This window comes from Vanessa cardui, chromosome 21, assembly GCF_905220365.1.
Source record: "Vanessa cardui chromosome 21, ilVanCard2.1, whole genome shotgun sequence".
Classification (NCBI taxonomy): domain Eukaryota; kingdom Metazoa; phylum Arthropoda; class Insecta; order Lepidoptera; family Nymphalidae; genus Vanessa; species Vanessa cardui.
The window spans coordinates 3,603,106-3,628,968 of NC_061143.1; the positions used below are offsets into that span (position 1 = coordinate 3,603,106).

At 33.5% G+C, this 25,863-nt stretch overlaps 1 protein-coding gene across 1 annotated transcript in view; it reads left to right on the forward strand.

Moving 5' to 3' along the window:
* LOC124538865 (dystrophin, isoforms A/C/F/G/H) overlaps positions 1–25,863 on the forward strand; it is a 626,595-nt gene that overhangs the window by 69,707 nt on the left and 531,025 nt on the right. The window contains exons 35-37 of the mRNA XM_047116101.1: positions 6,741–6,860; positions 18,084–18,248; positions 18,752–19,004. Coding sequence (XP_046972057.1) covers positions 6,741–6,860; positions 18,084–18,248; positions 18,752–19,004 — 538 coding nt within the window. The remainder of the gene's footprint in view (positions 1–6,740; positions 6,861–18,083; positions 18,249–18,751; positions 19,005–25,863) is intronic.

Consider the following 25,863-nt stretch of genomic DNA (forward strand, 5'->3'; position numbering starts at 1 on the left):
AGCCATAAAAGATCAACAAATCGGTAGAGGTGCTTTCGCATTTATAACATTAAATATTAGTATAAATAACATTACCATCAACCAGAAAGGTGTTTAATGTGTTCATACTAATACTGTACAATTAACTTTCGTAACACGTTTTGTCAATTTTAATCTACGTAGCTCACGTTTATTCCACATGATTGTGTTAGTGAAACAATATGTTCTGAGAAGGAATTTACATTTTCCTTATATTCCGACCTGTTAACTTCAACAGTGTATAAAACATCATATATCATCAGTCATTTCAAAGCTCTTACGTTGTTTATACTATGGCAGCCAATTATGTTCGACATCCAAAATAACATGCATATCTTCGAAATTTACAATAGAAATTATAGAGCTTAAAAGAATTTTATGCATTGTTTATGGGTCGTGTCTTGTTTCTCGTCATTTATTAATACAAAGCCACCATTGCCAGGGTTGTCTTTAACCTATTGGAGGCCTTGGGTATTTAAGAATAATGGGGCCTCCTAGGACCTAGACAGAACACCATTTCGTTAGAATAGACAAAGAAACAGTCATTGTTCTTAAATTTGCGAATAAATAATGCTTTGAAATACTGGTTTATTACTATATTTGTACGTTTTGGAGATATCGGAAAAGTCAGAATCTTTATTTTGAAAATACACAGATCTTTTTATTTGATCTGATGGGGCCCTTATCCTAGACACTTGCCCAAAGTGTCCTTTAGGAGAGATGGGTCTGGAACTATTGCTGGGTTTTCAGTTCAGGAAAATCTTAAGAGATGTCTAAGAGATGGTTGGTACAAGTAGTATAAAATTTACTCCAAATCTGCAAACACTAAACTAATATTACAAAATGTTTTAGAGAAAACGCAAATGTTCTGGCAAATATCATGCGTTAGTATTATGTGGTGTGATGAGTGATATAGTATAGTTGCAAACGTAAAACGTTACGTTATTGTTTGGATGGAAAGTGCATGACTAAGTGTAGCCGTTGGAAAAGACTATGAACGGGTTATATCATAGTCGGTATTAACCAAAACTATCAAAATATAACGTAAATCACAAAATTTTCTTGATTCAAGTATATTAGTAAATATATTTTAGATTTTCTTTATGATATGATCAATAGGCGGACGAGCAAAAGGACCGCCTGATGGTAAGTAGACTACCCATAGACAATGGCGCTGTAAGAAATATTAACAAATCCTTACATAACCAATACACCACTAACCTGGTGACTGAGGTGGATTTTGTGCCTATACTTAGGTGTGCGAAGTAGTATTAATTGAATACAATTAATCTTACTTAGTAGTACGCCCATCTGGGTATAACATTCAACTACCGCCAAACAGCAATAACTCGTATTCTTGTTTTTCGGTTTGAATAGGATGTGAGCCAGTAACTAGGCATAAGAGATGGCACGGCACAACTAGGCACGGTTGCTGACGTATTAACAGTGTAAGGAATGGTTATTATTTCATACAGCACCAATTTCTATCTATAAGGATAATCCCCATCACCAACAGGAGCTCATTAGACCGACCGTCTACATGAAACATGATTTTTTCTATTATTTATAAATGAAAATCAATTAATACTATTATAAATCCAAATGAAATATCTAACCTAAATTAATTTTGTCTTAAACATAGCTTCTTACAATTTGTCAGGCAAAATTTAATTTGTGCATAAGAAAAATATATTAATTAAAACACCTCACACGCGCGAGCTATTTCTGAAACCATGAGAATATTCCTGTCCTATCTTCTGTTTTTACTATGAAACCTAAAAGTCTTATCTGCGTATAAGACGTAAACAATATTCAACGTTAAGCTTAAAGCTTTAACAGCCAAAATCCCCTGTTTATGACAAAATTTTCAGATGATAGAGTCAATGAAATCTGTACATATTACCGGTCTTAGTCTTTCGTACGGCTTTTCGGAGACTGTCCGTTTTGTTTAAGGATTTCTATATTTCACGAGTGTAATTTCAAAGGAAAGGTTCAATGTTGATCGATTTGATTCAATTTTTTATTTTCTTTTGAATGTGTGCAAAGGTGTAGCAATAAACCAATATTTATGTCTGTTTTGTGTTCCACATCAAAGCATTTTAAGGTAAATAACATTTTTAAATCTTTTTTTTGTGTATTTTTTATAAATATATAGTATGCCACATGCTATGCATGTAACTGTTATCTGCCTGAACGGTTAGACCGATTTTAATGAAATTGTTTGCGAGTTCTTAGCTGGGTTTCTAGGTGATTTAGGTTGGAGCATCGGTTTTATCTACCAGGGTACGATATGATTGCATCAAATAAGACTTATTTTATTTCATCAAAGTCGGAGTAAGCCATTTAGTTATTATATATGTTGGTAGAGAAGTATGTATATGCATACATATATACTTTGCAGAGTTCGTCAAAATTGTAAAGGTGTTATGTTCGACGCGTAAAAAACAAAAGACATATATGATCGTTAAATAAGTTATTAGATAAAAATTCATTTAAATATTCCATTGATAAATGGTAAAATATAATTGAAAGAGTCATTGTTACCTATAGTTAATTAAAATAAATGTTGCTTGGGATAAAAGAAAATTCATATTAATTTTCATCGTACGAAGTCGGAACTAGTATTATTGTATACGTAGCCAGTAGCCGATATTTGTGTATTTATTGTGTATTTTAAACGCTATAACGCTACCTTTACCAGATTGTAACTTACGCAGATAGAAGCTTCCAATGTTTGGGGAAGTTTAAGTATATAACTTTTCCAGTATATTAAAAATATTCTAAATTTAAACGACTTTTACCCGAGGCGTGGTTGGAAAAGGGTGTGGATATGGCTACTTTCCTAATCGTCACGCGGTTACACCCGGTTTTATATCAACTATAAAGTCTTGATTGAGGTTTCCGGTTTTAGTACTTTAATTAGTGTAATCATGTTAATGCCTGTACTATTATGGCCTGAAATCAAATCTAGATGTTCATAGTTCTATACTGAATATTTATAAGTAACAATTTTATTGATATTTTGCGAAAAAAGAAAAAAGTTTTGATGGTAATATTCGTAATATGATTAAATATTACGTGTTCCCTAAAGACAAGATAGTTAATATTAGAAGAATTTTTCGTTTTATATATATAAAACATTTTCGAAAAAGGCATTTAAAATTATGAATATTAAATTTTTAGGTTAAAGCAATATTTTTTGTAGTTTTGGAACAAAGTTCCTTTACGCGGTTTACAGTAGAACAGTCAGAAATAGTAAGGAAAAAGCCCCGTTATTCCCCCTCCAGGGGCCTTTTCCACTCCTCCCTGTCTCTTTCTGTTATATGTGGTTTAATATTATTTCAAACTTTTTTTTTAATTGTAATTTATACGGGATTTTCAAAGCAATATAATTTTTTGGTTATTTGTTTATTCTCACAAGTTTTAGTTAATTTTTTTTATCATGTCTGTTAGTTAAGACATCATTTATAACAAACGTAAGTGCTCTGTCACCGGATGTCCGGATCTTGCTTTTTTTAAGGAATCTTGATTTTGATTAGAGTTATTTTCGACATTAGTTTCTATGTTCGTATATATGTTTTTATGCATGACAGTTTTCACAGCTTCATGGTTTTCACAACCATTCGCCTTTAATATGAACACAGTTGTGGTTCTGTGCCTACAATGAACTTGCTAGATGAAAGTTTTATAGCTATTATGACTGAATCGAAATTAAAACAGACCGTTTATTAAACTGCATGTATGTTTTAAATAAAACTAATTATAACGGATTTGAATCGCGTATATTAATTATTTTTTAAACATCCCGACGTTTCAAACACTTTGTAGTGTTCGTGGTCACGGGTAGACGCTAATATAGACGATTAATATACGCGATTCAAATCCGTTATAATTAGTTTTATTTAAATGTGTAATAATCGCGAAAATTTAAGACAACGTTATGCATGTATGTTTCGTAAAGAACTGGGATTTGACTTTGACCTTTATATTATTATCGAACGTAGCTTTGCATTTAATTCAATTCAAAAATAGAATGGCATGACGATTCCAAAAGTCGTTATGATCCTACTTGAATGAAGAAGATGTTGATTGATTTTAAAGAAAATGATTTAGTAGACATATATTTAGCTTTAAATTTATTTAGTTATTTGATTACCGAATATTTAAATTTGGATTATTTTTTTTATTATACTTTCAATATTCGTAACGGATTGCTTATTAATTCCTTTTTTATTCTAATGAATAAGTAGATATCTATTTGTAAATTATTTTATGTTTAATTATGTCATGGATACCAATGTTTACTCGGTCCTGTGTAATCATTGTATGAAGGGCAGTTCTATAGATGTCGCGATTGGAAACTCAGTAATATAGGGAAATGTCCAGTGCCTCTCACAATACGAATTGATTATCATGAAAGAAAACAAGTATACATTAATGTGTAGCTTTAGCGCTAGAAAAAGTATTCATTGCGTTTTTCACTTGTTTGTTTCAATGGTATCCTGTAAATGACGATGTAAGGGCCTACTTGAACAAAGTTTTGTCTTCGTCTATAAGAGTTGTTTCTTGTAACATCAATTTATATGTATCGGAAAGTTCTATTTTGTTTTTGTTTTGTGTTTGTGGGTGTGTGGGTCAGAATAATTACAGGAGGAATAGAAGATGGTGCCTAAGAATCAGTTGTTGACAGTGCATTGGCAATTTAAGAAAAGTTTTCTCGTATATATTATAAATGTGAAAGTAACTGTCTGTCTGTCTATCTTTCACGACCATTGGTTTGGTCGTGAAAGATACAATGAACTGAATTTGATGAAATTTGGTATGTAACAAACTTTAACTCAAAAGAGGTACATAAGCTACTTTTTTGCCTAACACATAACAATCAATCCCGTAAAACGCAAGCGAAGCCGCGCGTGAGAACTAGTTTGATATAATTAAAATAAATATATTGATTTCGTAGTTCATTTGTAAAGATATAGAATAATATATGTGTTTTTTATATGCTATATAGTGTTTAATTAGATATACAATTAATTATTCTCTTTTAAATTGATTTAATTTGAAACTATTTGAGACTTTAATTAAGTACAAAATAATTTGCTTCTATGGTCGTTAACATTATCTAAAGCATTATGTAAGTAAATTTCAAATAGTTAAAAAAGCAAGATGGCGTGTTTCGTGAAAGCATATGTGTTATATTACTCGTAGTTTAGAATATAAATTGTTTGTATGCTATGCATTTCCACGTCAGGACTTGGACGAAAACGCTGCACGGCGGCGTCGGCTTGCACAGTCGTAAAACAAATTTATTGTGTAGACTGTAGACCTTGCGTTGCATTACACGCCGTCAACTGAGATGTGATATGTATCGGTTCTGTGAGCTTTCAATTTTAAATGTGAATTTAGTATCAATATAGAGTATATTAAAGATATAATGGTGTGGAGTATTTAATGACTTCTTAGAAGTATACAAGAATACAAAATTATTAATAACTGAAACCAATGTAATGAATTGTCTGTTTGTCTGTTACGTTTTCATTTCTAAACCAATATTGATGCTATTTGGTGCAAAGTAACTATAGAACCCAAGAAAACATGAACGGTTAAAAAGTAGCGAACTACTTTTTAACCGTTCATGTTGTGTTTTTGAAGGATTTTTGTCTCGAATCCACGCGGGCGATTCCGTGGGTTCAGCTTGTACGTAATTTTTAGTTATATGGGTTTCTATTTAGATTACTTTTATTAGTTGTTCTGTGTATGAATATATTCATTTGATTTGCTATTTAGAGTAGAGTTTGTAAATTGCATAATAAGAATATAGAAAATTTATCAGGTTAATTACTTTTGCATTACAACAGGCGGTGTTCTATCTAATTAGCGAACCCATTTACGAAATTAGTAATATGTATCCTAAATTATTTTGTTCATAATTTTCTAGCTATTCTAGTACTTGGATGTTTTTTACCGATATCGTTTTAGAAGATTTAATCTTAACAATATATATTTTCTATTAATATGATTAAGGTTGAAAAAATCATAACGTAATAATAAATCTTTGCAAAAAGGTTTGATTTAAAATACTATGAAGATTATGATTGCAAAAAGTAATTTTAAAGTAGTGTTTTTACTACAGTTATTATCTGTAGTGTAGTATATTTCGTTTCACTATTTTCCTAAAATTTTCCTTTGTAATTTTTATAGTTATCAACAAGTAACTACAATTCGTTCGTTCATTATTTATTTATTAAATCTTAGCGAGTTCTTCTTAGACTGAGATGGCCAGTGGTTAAAACGCGTGCGTATATATATTATTAGAAGATAAATTAGAATATATATATATATATATATATATATATATATATATATATATATATATATATATATATATATATATATATATATGTGCTTAATTTGTGTTTATAATTCATCTCGTGCTCGGCGGTGAAGGAAAACATCGTGAGGAAACCTGGATGTGCCTAATTTCATCGAAATGTGCATTCCACCAACCCGTGGTGGAATATGTTCCAAACCCTCTCCTTAATGGATGAGGAGGCCTTATTTCAGCAGTGGGAAATTTACAGGCTGTTACTTTTCTTTACTTTACTTTACTTACGAGTTCTTGGACTAAAATATATAATTATATTTTTTTATCCATACATTCATTAGTCCTTGGTAATTTCTTTCACATATGAACTTTGAGTATAATTAAGTGTTTCCTTCAGGCCCGTGAAGAGGAGCTCGGTCGGGCGGCTCGTGAGGCGGAGACTCAGCTGCGCGCGCACGACGCGCCCGATTCACAGGACGCGCGGCGCTTGCGCAACGTACGAGACGATTTGGAGAAGGTAAAACATATCATACTAAAATCATAATGAGTTAGTTCTTTTTGTTTTTCTGTTTTTCAGCGTTGGCAGTACTGTTATTTAATTGATACGGAATATTCGCTCTATGATAGATTTCAGTTTTAGAACGGTTATTTCCTGTATCGTATGTGATGATAGTTAACGCTCTTCAATGTCAAAAATATATACAATATATAATAATATTTATATATTGATTCTCTAATTGTATCAAGGATAATCTATTAATCCTAATAATCAGTCATATAGTCTTTTTTAATTAAAAAAAGTAGAAAACTTAACCATAAAAATGATATGTCACATAGTTTGAGCATTATAAATATTGTACATAAATACAAAATTTGAATAAAAGCATTAAAAGTGATTATTTATATCTTATGAAAAAACGCGTAAAGTCAGAAGTGGTAGCTTGTTTACTATTTATATATATAGTGGGAATAAATATGAAAAGTCAAAGAATAAAAATAAAAGTATTATATCGTATATCGTCTATGAATATTTTATGAATAAAAACCAATGAAATATCTTTATACAACGATGCTTCCAATAATCTCAGATATATTATTCCAATAATAATATCATATGACATGTCTGTCTCATCTTCGTAGTTATTTTTAAAGCAAGTATTTTCTTGTAACTTTAGAATATTCGTCCGAACTGAAATGTCAATATTTTTAATATAATAACAGTGAGTTTTGTGGTTTAATGTTAGTTTAATGGAACAACAAATGAACAGATATGTTACAAAATAGTAAATGTATTTGTCAATCTACAACAACAACAGCCTGTAAATTCCCACTGCTGGACTAAAGGCCTACTCTCCCTTGGAGAAGGTTTGGAACATATTCCACCACGCTGTTCCAATGCGGGTTGGTGGAATACACATGTGGCAGAATTTCTATTAAAATTTGTCACATGCAGGTTTCCTCGCGATGTTTTCCTTCACCGCCGAGTACGAGATGAATAATAAAGACAAATTAAGCACATGAATCAGCGGTGCTTGCCTGGGTTTGAACCCGCAATCATCGGTTAAGATGCACACATTCTAACCACTGGGCCATCTCGACTCTATACATACATATAATTAAATTGGAGTGTCTGTTTCTAATATTAAAATAACCGCGTTTCACTAATTGCATATGTATACACGGTACATATACCGATATATATTTCTTTGTAATTTTTGTCTGTCTATCTGTTTGTTTGTTCCGGCTAATCTCTGCAACAGCTTGGCGGATTTTGATAAGACTTTCACTGGCAGATAGTTGATGTAATAAGGAGTAACTTAGTAAAAATATTTTTTAAATACGTACGTATCCGCGGTCACAGCTAGTATTTCATAAAAATGGTATAAAGTTAGTATTAAAGTTTTATCACGATAGTATTTTGCGAACGATGTTTTTGAAATATTCTTTCCTTTAAAAGTAGTTTTAAAAAACTTTTTTTATTCAAGAATAAAATGTTTTCTATAAAAGCACAAGAAAAATAAGATGACCCATTTGCATTTCTGGCTTCCTTCCTTTCCGCCTCTCCGGCTTCCGCTTGCAAATAAAAGGACGTAAAATCTTCGGATAGATTTTTATGAATAAATAAAATTGTTTAAACATTTAGTGGCTATACTTCAAATTGTATACAAAATAAGATGTATCCATCTTTATATCTAAATATATATAACTCAATGGTGACTGACTGACTAAAATTTGGCATGCAGTTAGATGTTAGGCATCCGCTAAGAAAGGATTTTGATAATTTTCACCCCTAAAGTTATAAAATAGGCGATGAAAGTATGTAGAAATCTTCTTAGATTGTCAACTACTTAGATTGAACTTGAGCTACTATGATCCCTTATTTTATAGCCCACAATATTTATAAGATACTCTAAGAGATGACATAGATTCTTTTTAGCCTAAAACATGATTACTTGTATTACATAAAGAGTTGGACTATAATGAATTTTGTGTATATTTTATAGCTAGGCTATAATATAATGTTACGTTACCCTCGGGTGTAGTAACGCTTAACGCGAATGAATCTTGTTACTTAAAATGTTGAGCACTAGCTTGTAGAGCAGATTCTACCCGCTACCCGGAAGGAAATTCCATACCTTAGAAATATCTTTAGGGCAATCATGTGCATTTTGAAATGCAAGTAAACCGAGTATATGTTGAGTATGTGTTTGGGAGGGCTTGGAAAAGCTTAACTTGAAATTCTTGACCTCGATTTCCAATATGCGTTCGCCGCCATCTTGAAAAAAATGGCCGAATTTCACTTTTTTGCGATAACTCAGCTGTGCGTCATGATATTAGAATTATGATAAGATACTTTTTTTGTTGTTTTATTCGATGTCGTTAATACTTCTAGATCGTCTAGAACCTTCTAGAACGTCCATTTAAATCGTGTCGTTAGTCCTAATGCAAATATTCTTAATACATTGTTGAAAGTATAATCAACCGATAGTAATTAATTCAGCTGTATGTTTTGAAACGAGAGTTATGATAAGTTATATTTTTGTTGCCTTATCAAAGTCTATAATTTTAACATACCGTTGAAAATTATTGACATAATGAGCTTGTATAGGACTACTTCTAGATCGTCTAGAACATTCTAGAACGTCGATTTCAATCGCTTCTATAGTCCAAATACAGATATCCTTAGTACATTGGTGTAAGAATAAACAAACGATAATAAATTCAGCTGTGTGTTTTAATACGAGAATTATGGTAAGATACTTTTTTGTTGCTTTATTCGAGGTCTATAATTTTAACATACCGTTGAAAATTATTGAGATAATGAGCGTTAGGACTACTTCTAGATCGTCTAGAACATTCTAGAACGTCGATTTAAATCTCGCCCTAATGCAAATATCCTTAGTACATTGTTGTAAGTATAAACAAACGATAGTCTTGTATTATTAGCATGGAGTTCGTTAATATGAAGGCTATTAACGTGTTCTGTAACATGTGCTGGACTATGATGGTTCGGTTTACGAGCGATGCAACGTTAGAATGTAAAATATAACCGCGGTTAATTTCGTGTGGAGATTTTGATACGCCGAATATAAGGATTAATATGTACAATTTGTAAGCGAATTTGATCTTTATGCCAAAAGTTAAAGAGTGTAGTTTTGTGTATAGGAGTTTGTATAAAAATCGTAAGGCATTAAAATCTTTCCTTGGTTTCCAAGATTGCTTCATACAAATTTTAATCAAATTCGCTTCAGTAGTTTGGCCGTGACAGAGTAATATAATATTAGTATATATTATTAATTTTAAATACGTTTTGATCAAATAGCTAACAAAGCTATTTATTTATTTAAAATACTTTATTGAAAATATTATATGGGTACACTAGATAAACAAAAATATATAAAACAAATGGTGTGCAAAGGCGATCTTTTGGCTTATAGCGATCTCTCTCACAGACAGTCTTTGGTGTAAGAAGGCATGTTATATTCTGTAATTAAATCAATGGATATGATCGTTTTTAGATCATCCACTGATTCTTATTTTTGTATTGGCATGTAATTCTAAAACATATAAGTAGCTTGAGTAAACTTCAATAATATACATAAAGGCCGGCAACGCACCTACGAGTTCCCCGGTGTTGCAGATGCCCATGGGCGGTGGTAATCACTTCTATCGGGTGAGCCTCCTGCTCGTTTTTCTCCGATAACATAAAAAACCACCTTGCTCAACAGGCCTGGGGAAGGCCTATGTCCAGCTGAGGATTAATACAGACCGGTCATGATGATGATTACAATTCTCCTTGCCTAGATTGGAATAATTACGGCCTATAACTTTATTAACACACTAGATGTGCCCGCGACCTCGTACGTCTTTGAATGTAACAAAAATATATATTATTGTAGCCTAAGTTACTCCTTGTTATATCAGCTATCTGCCTGTGAAAGTCCCGTCAAAATCGGTCCAGCTGTTCCAGAGATTAGCCGGAACAAACAGACAGATAGATAGAGCGACAAAAATTGTAAAAAAATGTTATTTTGTTATAAATACATATGCATTGAGTAAATAAGGGCTATTTTAATATTACAAACAGACACTCCAATTTTATCATATGCCTTGCACTTATAAGAAAGAAAAAATGTGTTTTAAATTTTATCATCCATAATTTTTTGTTGTTTAATTAAAATACACATCACGATACTGGCTGCGTTCCAAGTCCCGGTGAAGAACTGTAATACACTTTTCAAGTTTCACTGGAAGTAGTTAATTTATTGCGAATATTTAATGATTCTCTGTAGACAGGAGATAACAGATTCTCGGCGCTGTGGATGTTTTGTATAACATTTTCTACTATATTTATTTATTAATTAGAAAGTTTGTTTTGAATAAATTGGTTAGTTTGTTATGCCAACCCGCATTGGAACAGCGTGGTGGAATATGTTCCAAACCTTCTCCCCAAAGGGAGAGGAGGCCTTTAGCCCAACAGTGGCAATTTACAGGCTGTTGTTGTTTGTTGTTATGACCTTAAGTGGTAGCTTCACTTAATTGTTATATGACGATTCAAAAGTGCTTGAAAAAGCCCACTTGAATAAAATATATTTTGATTTTGAATGTGATGAAAGTTTTATCATAATCTTTTTTTTTATGGTATTGGTTGGTGGACGAGCATATGGCCACCTGATGGTAAGTGGTCACCATCACCCATAGACAATGACGCTGTAAGAAATATTAACTATTCCTTACATCGTCAATGTGTCAGCAACCTTGGGAACTAAGATGTTATGTCCCTTGTGCCTGTAGTTACACTGGCTCACTCACCCTTCAAATCGGATCACAAAAATACTGAGTAATGTTAGTTGGCGGTAGAATAACTGTTCTGTATGTTGATTAATCTACACTTAATATAAAAATGTGAAAGTAACTATGTCTGTCTGTATGTCACTCCATCACGACCAAACAGATGCGCTGAATTTGATGACGTTTCCTTTGAAACAAACCTGAACTTTAAGGAAGAACATAGGTTACTCTTTAAAACTAACCCGCGTAAAACGCGAGCGAAGCCCCACGCGACGACTAGTGATTCATATTTATATATATATAATTAAATTTAATATCAAAATTATGTGAAGATCTGTAGGATAAGAATTCTTTAATTGTTATAATAAATCTTATGTGGTGATAGGGCTTTGTGTAAGCCAGTCTGTGTAGGTACCATCCACTCATGTATTCTACCATTAAACAGCAGTACTTATTTTGAGTTCCGTTATGAAAGGTGAGTCAGTGTGACTGCAGGCACCAGTGGCGTAACATGTGCATGTGCATTGATGATATAAGGAGTTGTTGTTAATATAAGGAGAGTCCACCTGATAGAAAGTGACTACCACCGCCGATGGACTTTAAGGAAGGAGTACGCTCTTTTCTTGAAGGTTCCCATGTCATATTGGTTCGGAAAAACTGCCGGCGAAAGCTGGTTCTACAAAGTGGTTATGTGTGGCAGTTTGCGAGAGTGCGGTATTATATAGATCATCTACACATTTATGACTTTACCGCCCCACAATACAAATAGCACAAAACTTCAGCTTAGTAAAGAAGTTTAAATAGAAAAAAAATAGCCATCGGATATAAATACACATGTATCACTACAGATAGGATTGTGATGCTACGCGTAAATAAAAACGTGAGCATGAAAAATGAACTCAATCGAAATAATAGAAAGTTACACGAGGCACGGACAACACGTCCGTGGGATTTGTTTATTTAAAGAAAATTGTAATTTGTCTCACGTAGTTTTGCTCGCATTTTAAGGGTTGACAATCAAGTATAAAGCAAAGTAGCCTATGTCCTTCCTTATCTTTTCTTTGCACCAAATTTAATCAAAATCGGTTTTGTGCTTTGATTGCAGTGAAAGCGTAACTGAAAAACAGATAGAGTATCTTTTGCAATTATAATATTATTATAGTTAATTATTACCTATCAAATTGTAGACGATATGGTCCAATGGGCCGAGATGGCCCTATGGTTTGAACGCGTGTATCTTAGGCGATAATTGTGGGTTCAAGCCCGAGCAACCACCACGGATTTTCATGTGCTTAATTAGTGTTTGTGTGAGGAAACCTGCATGTGACTAAATTCAACGAAATTCTGCCATCTTTGTATCCACCAATCCGCATTAGAGCAGCGTGGTGAAAAATGCTTCCAACCTTCTCCTCTTAAGGGAGAGAAGGCTTTAGCTTAGCAGTGGGAAATTTACAGGCTGTTAATGTTATGTAGTGTTATATTATTTAAAAAAGTGCCCGATAATGCTTTTGTCACGTGTTTCGCTTTCAAATAAATCAATAAACGCCGTAACAATTTGTAAAATGCGACTAACACAAAACAACAAGCCGAACCGTAGAGACAGCTATCAGACGGAATTACCGCACTGCCAATTGAATGCCACAACAATGATTAAAAGTGCACCCGTGCAAGCGTGCAGCAGTGAATTAGCACGCACGGGTGCAGTCTGCACTGACGACACATTATAGCGAACACGTAAATTAGTGGGGGTCGCCTCGGCCCCCGGCTGTATTTTGGGGTTAGTCGGGGATTTTAATGGTTCGTCGGCGTAGGGGAATATTTTGTAACAATGCGTTATATTAGTGTTTTATCTTTTAAGTATAACCTGCTTTGGGTTCGATGAACAGGATGCTCTTGTGTTCATGGCGTAATATGTTGTTATTTTAACTAGACGTGGAGGTGTTTGATATTATAAACAATCTAGAAAAAATATGATCGTTGGAAGTCCGATCAAACACAGAAATAGTTACTTTTGTCGTGTTCCAATTTTGAAAATTGACTGGCTTACTTTGTTAGTTGTACCTCTCAAGCTTGATAGCCCTTTGGTGATGTAAGGAATAGTTATTATTTCTACCAACACCTTTCTATAGCTGTAGTGGTTCTATATGTCATAGGTAGCCTATTCGGCTGCCTTATTTATATCATAAAAATATCATTTCTATTGTACGATAGTGGTATTTGCTTTGTGTACTGTATTTGTTTTGTGTACAGTACATTCTAACGAAGAGATATCTGACTTGTATAAGGGCCTCGTATTGTGAGTCCTTCTGGGTCTCTGTGTGGATACTGTAGCGTTTGGTGTTGACTTTTCGTCAGGCTCCTAACAATATTGACGTTTGTGAGCAATCCAAATTTGAATTACAACGAAATGTCTGCAGTGTATCGACCTGGTCAGCTACACTAACGTGTAATACGAATCCGTATTTCTGTGTTTTAGTTCAATACTAGTTAAATACTAGGGGCCTTTTTTACCTTTTACTTATATATGTTTTGTTGCATTTTCCGACATGTTTAACAATTGTCGTTCTATTTCAACTTATTAACACAAAAACCTTAATAACTTATATACCTTCCTTATGAATCCCTCTGTATATTAGTGAAAATCTAATATAAATCTACAACAACGACAACAACAACAGCCTGTAAATTCCCACTGCTGGGCTAAAGACCTCCTCTCCCTTTGAGGAGAATGTTTGGAACATATTCCACCCCGCTGTTCCAATGCGGGTTGGTGGAATACACATGTGGCAGAATTTATATGAAATTTGTCACATGCAGGTTTCCTCACGATGTTTTCCTTCACCGCTGAGCACGAAATGAATTATAAAGATAAATTAAGCACATGAAACGGCGGTGCTTGGTTGGGTTTGAACCCGCAATCATCGGTTAAGATGCACGCGTTCTAACCACTGGGCCATCACCGCTCTTTTTAAATCTGTTGTGTAGTTTTTGAGTTTATTGCGAACAGATAGACAGACAGGCGCAGCCTTGGGACTTTGTTTTATAATATATAGTGATAATTGACTATACAAATAATAGTTATTTCATAGTACAAAGTCTATGGGGACTAACATTTATAAAAATGTTGGTCCAATTCTATTGTTGTGAAATAGAACGTCAAGGAATCAGCTGATCAGTTGTATTCGGTTCGAAATACGGCGTGTAGGCGACCTGCGAGCGTGTCCCGGGGGTGAGCCACCTTGATTTAGCGAGGTCCTCCCGTCGGGCTATTGTCACTCGACGGGACAGAACTTAATCTCGACTGTTAAATATTTTGTTCGGTCCCGTTTTTATTTTCGGAGTTTCCCGACAGGTAATTTGAGCAGGAATTCGGAGCATTCGTACCGCTATTTTTTATGGGCTATTTAGTAATTATCTCTGTGTGTATTATTTGTAGGTTCATATTCCAGTTATTACAAATGCTTTTAATGTGGGAAAGATATGTAATATACTTTTTTGTGATGAATTTGGCGTTTTTAAAGTGCAATGTCCTTCAAATCAAATCAAAATAAACTTTATTCAAGTAGGCTTTTACAAGCACTTTTGAATCGTCATTTTACAATTAAGTGAGCTACCACCGGTTCGGAAAGTAGATACTACTGAGAAGAACCGGCAAGAAACTCAGTAGTTACTCTTTTTTAACATTTAAAGAAACAAAGTCATGTTAATTAAATACAATTATTTAAATTAATATTAAATTACCCTCGTCCGCGTAGTATTTCAGTGACGAAGTAGAATGGGATAAGTCAAGATTCTTTTGATTTATTTTTATGTGAAAGTAACACTTCCTGTCTGTCTGTCTGTCGCTCTTTCACAACCAAACCACCTAACTGAATTTGATAAAAATTGTTTTGAAGTCAAAATTGAACTCCAAGTATGGACGTAGGCTACTTTTTGACTAAGACATGATGATGAACACGCGTTTTAGTGGGATTAGTTATCCCACTAAAACGCGAGCGAACAGTGGACAAGAACTAGTGCTCCAATATTTAAATAAGATAAACATTTTATAGAATATAGACCACCAAGTGGTAGGGCTTTGTGCAAGCCCGTCTGGGTAGGTACCACTCACTCATTAGTTATTCTACCGCCAAGTAACAGTACTCAGTATTGTTGTGTTCCGGTTTGAAGGGTGAGTGAGCCAGTGTAACTACAGGCACAAGGGACATAACATCTTGGTTCCCTTGGTTGGTGGCACATTAACGATGTAATGAATAGTTAATATTTCTTACAGCTTCATTGACTATGGGTGATGGTGACCACTTGCCATCAGGTGGCCCATATGCTCGTTCGCCAACCTATAACATAAAAAAAAAGGATTTTACAAAACTTTAAAAATTATCTTTGGTTAAAATTTTGCAACTGACTTTCAATCTTGTTCCATTCAATCGCTAAATCCTAGTATTACATCAAATATTATAAGGAATTGTGTTAGTAACAACTTAATTACATTGACTTTTTAAACACAAGAATTTGTCATTTATTTGTTTTGGGATCTATTTGAAAAATAAAATTATTATTTTGTCTTTATTTCTCATCTGTATAGCAAAGCGATATCCCTCACCGCGATAATGTTAAAAGCAACACTAGAGGATCTAATTAGTAGTTCACTCACAATGCACGAGTGGGCCCGGTGCGTTCTCGCGGCGAGACTCGACTGCACTCAGCGCCCTCCGTCTGAGCCCGTGATCACTCATTGCCGGGCTAATGTCTCGTGTTCGTAGCTGATGTTTAACTTACCTGTTACAAGAATTTAAACTCGACGAGACGTCTCGCCTTCTTACTTGAATATATCTTTCGTTTAAATTTTTCACAGTGAATATTGAATATGCATATGTTTTTCGTTAGGGTTCGGATTTTATGTCTTACAAATAAACTTATCTTTAATTTCATGTTTAAATCAATTTCATATTTTTTTATTGCAAGTACTAGCGAGTTTGAATTTAACAAAAAAAATATGATTGTAGCCTAAGTTACTCCTCATTATATAAGTTAGCTGATGGTGAAAGCCCCGTCAAAATCGGTCCAGCCGTTCCAGAGATTAGCTGGAACAAACAGATAGACAGAAAAAAATTGTAAAAATGTTATTTTGGTATATGTATCGTATATATATGTACATGTGCATTTAGTAAAAAGCGGTTATTTTGATGTTACAAACAGACGCTACAATTTTATTATATGTATAGATAAATATATTATTTATTAAGTAACGATGTACTTAACTCGTACTTAGTTTGTAATTAATGCTACTGCTATCATAATGCTGTTTATATTTATTAAGTAACGATGTACTTAACTCGTACTTAGTTTGTAATTAATGCTACTGCTATCATAATGCTGTTCCACGATACTGTAACTTTTGGGAAAAATTGCATCTATCGTAAGTTAGTGTTAATACATATTTTCTTAACTAAATGTTTGGAGTCTCAAAAATTTGTAATATTTATTCCTACATGATATATATTTATAAATAAACATATATGTATGTTTGGTTCAGTATTTGTATTTACTAAGTATACTTTAGGAAGATTAACAGCTTCTAGAAAAGAAATTCATAAAAAAGAACATTATCTTTAGGGACGCAAGTTCTTAAAGCGTTCTTTGTGCTCGTCAGACTTGGTCCGTAAAAGTTGGATCAAATTAAGTAAATATCAGCAGTAAGCTATCCTTTCTCGAGCACATATTTGAATTCCAGTAACGTAGTTGCCCCAAAACTTTGAGGCATACTGGGAAATACTTAAAAGTGTGGAGTAGGGAATTTATTAAAGGAAGGTAGAAAAATACGTATCGTTTTGTTTACAATTGATAGTACAGTAAATACTATTATTTAAATAAACTTTTATCTCTCAAAAACAAAACCGGAGTATTTATCATTTTCTTTTGTTTTCACAAAGAAAAAAAGTGTGAAAAAATTAAATGTCTTGCGTGTTAATCACATTTTATCTGATACGAAACGTCCATTGCATGAAAATTAATATTAAACAATTGCTTAATAAATAATAGTTACTAATGCAAGCAATGATGTTCTAGTAAACAGATATGTTATTAACGCGCAAAAAGTGAAGACTAGAAAACGTCCCAATTGGGACGTTTGCCTTTAGTCGTTTTACGCAGTAATACGTTACAATACATCATAATTACGTAGTAATACGTTTTGCGTAATTAAAACATCTATTTATCCCTTTTACTTATTGTTTTTATCAAGCTATCCTTTTACTTTTAACGAAATGTAAAAATAATCTAAAATAAACGGTCTCCGACGCGGCACACTTTTTTCTGTTGTTTAGTATGGATATAACATATCTGTTTATTAGAATATAATTGAATGCAAGACAAAGAAAATATTAAAAAAAGATTACCTTTCAAAGAATATTAGTAATCATTTTCAACGTGTAAATTGTACCAACAGGCACAATCAAGTCTATCAGCGCACGGCGAATACGTAAAGAGCAAGCTGACCGCACTGGGCAAGTATACGACGAGGTTGGACGCAGCGCTCGCCTGGGCGATGGAGACGCGCGCGCGACTCGCTCTGCCAGACGACCTGCCAACCGCGTCGCCAACGGATCTGGACGTGAGTTATTATGATCGCATTGACCATGTACCGAGTCATCTAGTCTGTGCTCAAACGATGCGCTATTCAATTAAGTTTCTCATGTAACTATTACTGGTGCAATGGACAGTTATTGCTTATGTAAAGTTATTAAGGGATATCATTTCATCAATATATATTAAAATTATAATTGTGAAACTAACTTGTCTGTTTGTCGCTCTTTCACCACCAAACCGCTTAACCGAATTTGAAGAAATTTGTTATGAAGCAAACTTGAACTCCAAGAATGGATACAGTCCGTTTACTATTACATTTTGCCTACCACATGACAACCAACACCCTAGAACAAGAGCGAAGCCGCGGGCGACTACATACATACATATATAGATACATACTATACAAATTTGTATTTCAATTAATTTACTTCATTTATAGTTGCTATCTGCCCAAATTAAAATAAGCACAGATAAATAATGTTGGTCAAAATAATGGTAATCAATAAATTTTAATTTTTTTTACTACAGACTATAATAAAAGACAAAGAAACGGAAATCCGAGAGGTTCTCGAGAATTACAACAACATAGAACGCGAATGTGTCGCAGCGAAGCAAACCGTATCACCCGAAGTCCGGGAACGAGTGCTCAAGCTGAAAGACGACTGGGCGTTCATTCGAGATAGTTCTAGAAGATCTCAGGATGCCCCAGTTCGGGCGCCATCCACGCCCCGATCGTCCATGGAACGACAGTCGGACGGTGACAAGTCAGACTCGCAGCTCGGTGAGTGTTTCTGGTTGCGTGTGGCGGTAACTTAATAACACGTAGTTAGAGATTTTTTGGCTACTAACATTGGATGTTGGGTGGGGGCTCATCGATATTGGAGCAAATGTTTTATCAAATATTACTTCCAATTCAAATATTTAAAATGTCTGTCATCTAATCAATTGATATAGATACTTTTATTAATTTATTATTTTGATTAATAAAGTAAATTATTTTGCCAACATTTGTTCCATTCAACAATTTACAGCGATTGTCATTTGTATAAAATTTCATATTTGTGCAATGGTGATGGGCAATAAACTGATTTTACTAACCGCTTGTTTCATTCGCTAACCTGTGCTCGTTTTTATTTATCTTGTGTAAAATATTTTGCAGCATTTTTCTAAGTGACGATTTTTTTAGCTGTAATTGAAAAAGGACGTAAGTTAAGATGTATTTAATGAAATCTATTCGTTTTTATTCTGAAGGAGTTACTTTCGAATTGAATGCCAAATATATTATAGGTGGTAGGAGTAACTCATAAGCAATTCGACCATCAAATTTCTTTTTGATGTGTTTTAAGTTAATTGGAGGTTCAGTGTTGCGGCGTATTGATGACGTAACGATTAGTGTCTTATAGGCAAATAGCCTAGATTTACAAAACTATATGAAAAATTTAATTTCGAGATTTAGAGTAAAATATAATGACTTAATGGCATGTATGCCGTACAGGAGTCTCATACCGAACCGCCATTAAACGTAAATAATCGTCGACTATAAAACATTTTCGCCCACAATTATGTGTTATTTGACAAGTGAAATTGTACATTTCCCGCAAATCACGTAACAAACGTTTCATTCGTTGCACAAAATTCGTGTCGACATCACAACGTTAACTACAACGGAATGCTTTTAGCGCAGAAGCATCACTAAGCTTTAATTAAAAACGTATCTATGTATGTATGAAAAGAAATTCTTTAATAAATGTTTAGATTTTTATAATAATAATAATAAATATTGACAACATCACATACATTACTCTGATCAATGTAAGTGGCTAAGCACTTGTGTTATGGAAAATCAGAAGTAACGACGGCATCACAAACACCCAGACCCAAGACAACATAGAAAATTAATGAACATTTCCTACATTGACTCGGCCGGGAATCGAAACTCGGAGTGGCGTACCCATGAAAACCCGTGTAAACACTACTCGACCACGGAGGTCATCTAGATAGACATAGATAATTACGGTATTTGTAACAGTGGTCAACAGTTGACCACAAGTACACGCACACCAGTGACGTAGTTTGACGTTTAGTAAGTGTCAAGCGTAGCTGTCACGCACACCAACATAATAACGTTGGTTCGTTTGTTTATACATGATATGTAGACGTATAATTAATGTAAGTTATTATTTTATTTCTGTAAGATAAAAAATGGGCTAAAGTTGCGGTCCTAGGCTTCAGCTTACTTAGCCTATTGGTCAATCCGCCACTGGTATGTATAATCTATATTAATATTTTGTGCAGGTCTACGAAAGTCTAATATTAAAATTATGATGTTTACGTTATTTATATATATTATTAACAGGTTATTTAATACGAATAATCAAGAAATTTCGATATATCCATAAAATTCAATGACAGTTCAAGGGCGGCCATGTTTGACGTTTACGGATGCGTTCAGTGTGTTCCAAATAATAATTTCGATCAGGGTTAGACTCGACGGAAGTTTATCCACAATAAAATATAGATCAACTTTTATAAAAAAATTATACATGTATATATGAAAATTACATAAATCGTACCTGCTTAGTTTTAATATATTTTACCGGAGCGTAGCCGGGTTTTCGTCTAGTATCATTATAATTAGCTGCGCTTTTAAGCTGACGTGACAAACATGAATTTCAGCTTATTATATAATGTAAATTACGATTTTGAAATTTATCATTAGTTTCGTCGCAATCGTTGTTCAACTGTTAAAAGAAATTATTTGTTTACTAGCGGCACGCCCCGACTTCGCACGGGTACTTGATATGTATCGTTATATTATGACCAACAACAACAGCTTGTAAAGTTCCCACTGCTGGGCTAAGGCCTCTCCTTTTGAGGAGAAGGTTTGGAACATTCCACCACGCTGTTTCAATGCGGGTTGGTGGAATATATATGTAGTAGAATGTCTATGAAATTTGACACATGCAGGTTTCCTCACGATGTTTTCCTTTTCTGATTTGAGATGAATTATAAACAAATTAAGCACATGAATATTCAGCGGTGCTTGCCTGGGTTCTAACAACTGGGCTATCTCGACTCGGCCAAATCACATAAAATCATTATAAATTGTAGTCTATGTGTTATTCTGATGTATAACTAATATTACAATAAAATTTCATTCAAACACAAACACACATACATCTTTTCAAACTTTGGCATTTATAATATTAGCAGGATTTATTGTTCTTGTATCGACGGGATCATAGTTCAACGATCTGTTTGTTTGGTTATAATAAAGTGTGCTTTTGTCATTAGTGTCGATGCATATAAACATAAACTATAACTTTGAAATTGTCTTGAGTAACTTAGGAATTGGTCTAGAAATTAAGCCTTCAAAGAATAAGGGATTTTGTTCCTTGTATGTATGGTACTAAAGTATATTTTGGTATACATTTGTACGGTGAACCGTTGAATCGTACTCAGTTAACCAAGTTCTGATGTTCCCTCGACCGCAGAACGATTTTGTAGTCTCGCCATGATACCGACTGGATGATTTAGTCAGGACCTAGTAAGCCTATGGCTCGGTTAGTATAGTTATGTCGAATTGGGTTCCATAAAAATGCCTTTAGTTAATATGGAGTTTAAAAATATAACTGGATATATTAATTACGTATATTTTACATTAAAATATTCGTTATATAAGTTTTGAGACCAACACGCAATGAGAGATCACATATCGATGTGAATATATGATTTTCAAGTGTGTGAAGTTTATGTGAAATATTTATTCATAAAAAACCACGAATCAAGCTATAATAGTTTGATTTTATAATGTACTGTTTATAAAGTGTTAATGTTAAAAATCATTCCAATATTAAATATGGACCCAATTTTATTAAGCGACTTATGCATTTAAGACCACACAACCATATTAATAATTTCCCTCATAATTTTCCTAAAAAAACTACAAAATATGTCATACACCTATTATTGTATAGAACTCTCACCCTCGACATACTTAGATTTGAGTAATCCTTTAAAAAATGATGAGAGATGAAGAGCTTTGTGGATACTACATAGTTTCGAAGATTGCAGATTCGATCTAGAGTTCTGATTGTGTTTTCAAGTGTTTATAATTAAACTCGTGTTCAGTGAAAATATCATTTTAAATCCTGCTATACGTGTACCCAACACGTAGCAGCGTGGTGGTATATGTTTCAAGCGGACAAAGTCAGCATATCTATACGTATATATAATAAAATTGGAGCACCTGTTTGTAGTATTAAAATAGCCTTATTTTGTATACACGGTACATGTAAGAAAATAATATTTTATACAATTTTTGTCTGTCTGTTTGTTCCGGCTAATCTCTAGAACGTCTGGACCGATTTTCACGGGACTTTCACTGGCATGTAACTGATATAATAAGCAGTAACTTAGGCCACAATAATATCTTTCTTGTTAAATTCAAATGCGTCCAAGGACGCGGGCACAGCTAGTTATCTATAATTTTACGCAGCGGACTTTAACGCACCCGTGCGTGTTAGAATTTTTCATTTTTTTATTAATGTGATGTTGTTGAGTAGTACTACTTATGAAAGCAACTCATGAATGTTCATGCAACATGCGGTACTAAACAAACATAAGCGCCTTCCCGCCTTTGATATCAAAATTAGCGACCGTAACTTTTTTCATTAGAAGTTTGTTCCTCTTAGCCGCAGCCGGTGTTAAATATTATTAACTTTTTCTTCATGCTATGGATATATAAATTTGATACTCTAGAATGAATTGCTGATTTACGGGACCCATTCATCCTATAATTTTAATCAGGATAGTTATTACCATATAATATAAGGTAGGTAACATCTAAAAAAGAGTCAACTTTACTCACCAAATTATATATTGCTAACGATTATTTGGACAGATTCTACCTGTTAGTTTCAGATAAAAAGTAAAGTATAGTAACAGCCTGTTAATTTCCCACTGCTTGGCAAAGACCTGCTATTCCATTAAGGACAGAGTTTGGAATATATTCCACCATGCTGTTCCAATGCGGGTTGGTGGAATACACATGTGGCAGAATTCCTGTGAAATTAAACACATGCAGGTTTCCTCACAATGTTTTTCTTCACCGCCGAGCACGAGATAAATTATAAACACAATTAGGCACATATATTTAGCTGTGCTTGCCTGGGTTTGAACCCGAAATCATCGGCTAAGATGCACGCGTTCTAACCAATGCGACATCTCAGTTTCAGATAATGTTTAAAATAAAAATTTATTTTACATTTCAATGTTTAAAAAAAGAACACATTCAAAACCGCAATTAGAATTGACTTTAAAAATACACTAAGCCTTAATTCAGTTACGCTGAAAAGCGACGAAATATCCCATTATTAACAGTCTAAGGCGAGGAATTTACGGTATTTCCACATTCGTGCACGTTACAAAGCACAATACCAGAAATGCGCGGGAAAAGGTCTAAAAGACCGACCTACTTACATCGGAGGCGAAAAAAAAAACTAAAATGACAAACAATGCCTCGTGTTCGGGCACAAAGGCGTTTCTGTGCCGCAGCAATGAGTAGGCTGCTAATAGTAGATAGGAAATGGGTCGGATGGAAAGGAAATGTGTAAATATTCAGACCATCGAACGTAACCTACATACCGTTGTAGTGTTTGAACGGCATTTATTGGCAATATTTTTTTTATTATTATTACGAACTTTCCTGTTTTATATATGGAAAGTTCTCTGTCCATATTTCGAACCGGCGGTCGTCTTACTTTCATCAACCCCCATTGGAACAGCGTGGTGGAATATGTTCCAAAACCTTCTCCTCGAAAGTGAGAGGAGGCCTTAGGAGCAGTGGGAAATTTATAGGCTGTTGTTGTTTTTGTTTTGTCGGTAGTCTTACAATAATGAAATGGATATACGTACATTCTAAACCCTGCCTTAGATAAGAACGTAAAACTAAAAACACTAAAACTGAAAAAGTAGTGAATGAAATTACTCATAAAATATAACTCACCAGCGCCATCTGCAGATTGTTTCGGGATCGGCCAGACGCTTTATGGCTCCATCTCTTCCCATAAAAATGTTATTAAATTTTCAACCTTAGTACAGTAATAATATAGGCGAAAGTGTTGGAATTGTGCTTTGCAGGCGTAGTTAAAGATTCAATGCCCCGCAGTATTGGTTCTCGGAGGTATCGTAATCTGGCTACGACGGTCTACACTGTTTTGCTACGGATCTGCTACGAGATACTTAGTCTCGTAGGTTAATATGTTTAGTCTTGCATTCTAAAGCAAGGAAGGCTATTTTAAGTTTACAGTGAAATCGTATTACTAGTTTCTATTTGCGTTGTTTTGTTTGTGTAAAAGATTTTTTTAATAAATATCTATTATATGTTTTTAACTTGAAAATGTTATATGGTGCTTTCAAAATGAAACTATATATATTTATATTGTGATTATTTGCATCAATTAAATCAGCATTTGTAATATTGTTGAAGAAGTTAGAGTAACTTTATTGCACAAATTGTGCGCTACCTAAAATTTAAGAATCAATTAGGCCTTTGTATATTATACCCATTGTATAAGTTGATTATTTTGATGTATATATACCGTACTAATACTCTACCGTATTTGTTCTGAAACAATAATTTTATTTCATTAAACAATTGCATTTGTACTTATACTAATTTGACCATAAGTCGTAGGGAGGAAATATATCTAACAATTAGGTGGGCTCAGAATTATTCATAAATTTTAATATTTTAATTCTTTTATTCATAATATTCCTGGATCCATGTTTTCATATCAAGCAATGAAAAGAAAACGTTAATAAGATTATTATTTACTTAATCAAATTAAACTGTTTGTTTCTCTGACTCTACACCATTACTGTCCGGTACCGTTAACAAAATCCTATCTTAGAAGCATTTGATACAGATACTAAGAGCAACAAGAGAACAGATCAAGAGTAAGATTTATACGTATAATACATGCACTATAGAAAATAAAATTTTAACAAAAAGAAAAACCGACTTCAAACAAAACACTATTTTAAAACAAATAAAAATGCACTAAAAAGTAATAAAAATAATTGCATATTTAACATATTTTTGAGAGTCCTCCTAGGTAAAATGAAATGAAAAATATTAGACTACTTCAAAGTCGATTTACGATTATATAACGTAGTTATAGTTATTGTTATATTTGGAGCCGGTGTCAGCCACGGGTACCCGCTTCAACAATCAAAAGAAAGAAGCGATACGAGCCTCTTGATTGACCCAGTATAATATCGTATAAAAGGTAATTTGTAAGAAACATATTTCTTAAAGTATTCTCGTATTGTTTTTTGATAGATATAGTATAGGGTTGGCTGACACCGACTTCAAATATAGCAATAATTATAACTACATTATATAATCGTAAATCGACTTTTAAGTAGTCTAATATTTTTCATTTCATTTTATATAGGAGGACTCTCAAAAATATGTTAAATATGCAATTATTTTTATTACTTTTTAGTGCATTTTTATTTGTTTTAAAATAGTGTTTTGTTTGAAGTCGGTTTTTCTTTTTGTTAAAATTTTATTTATTTTTTTATTTTAAGTGAAGCTGATGTAGACTAACATTTTATTCTTAATATGGATAGAT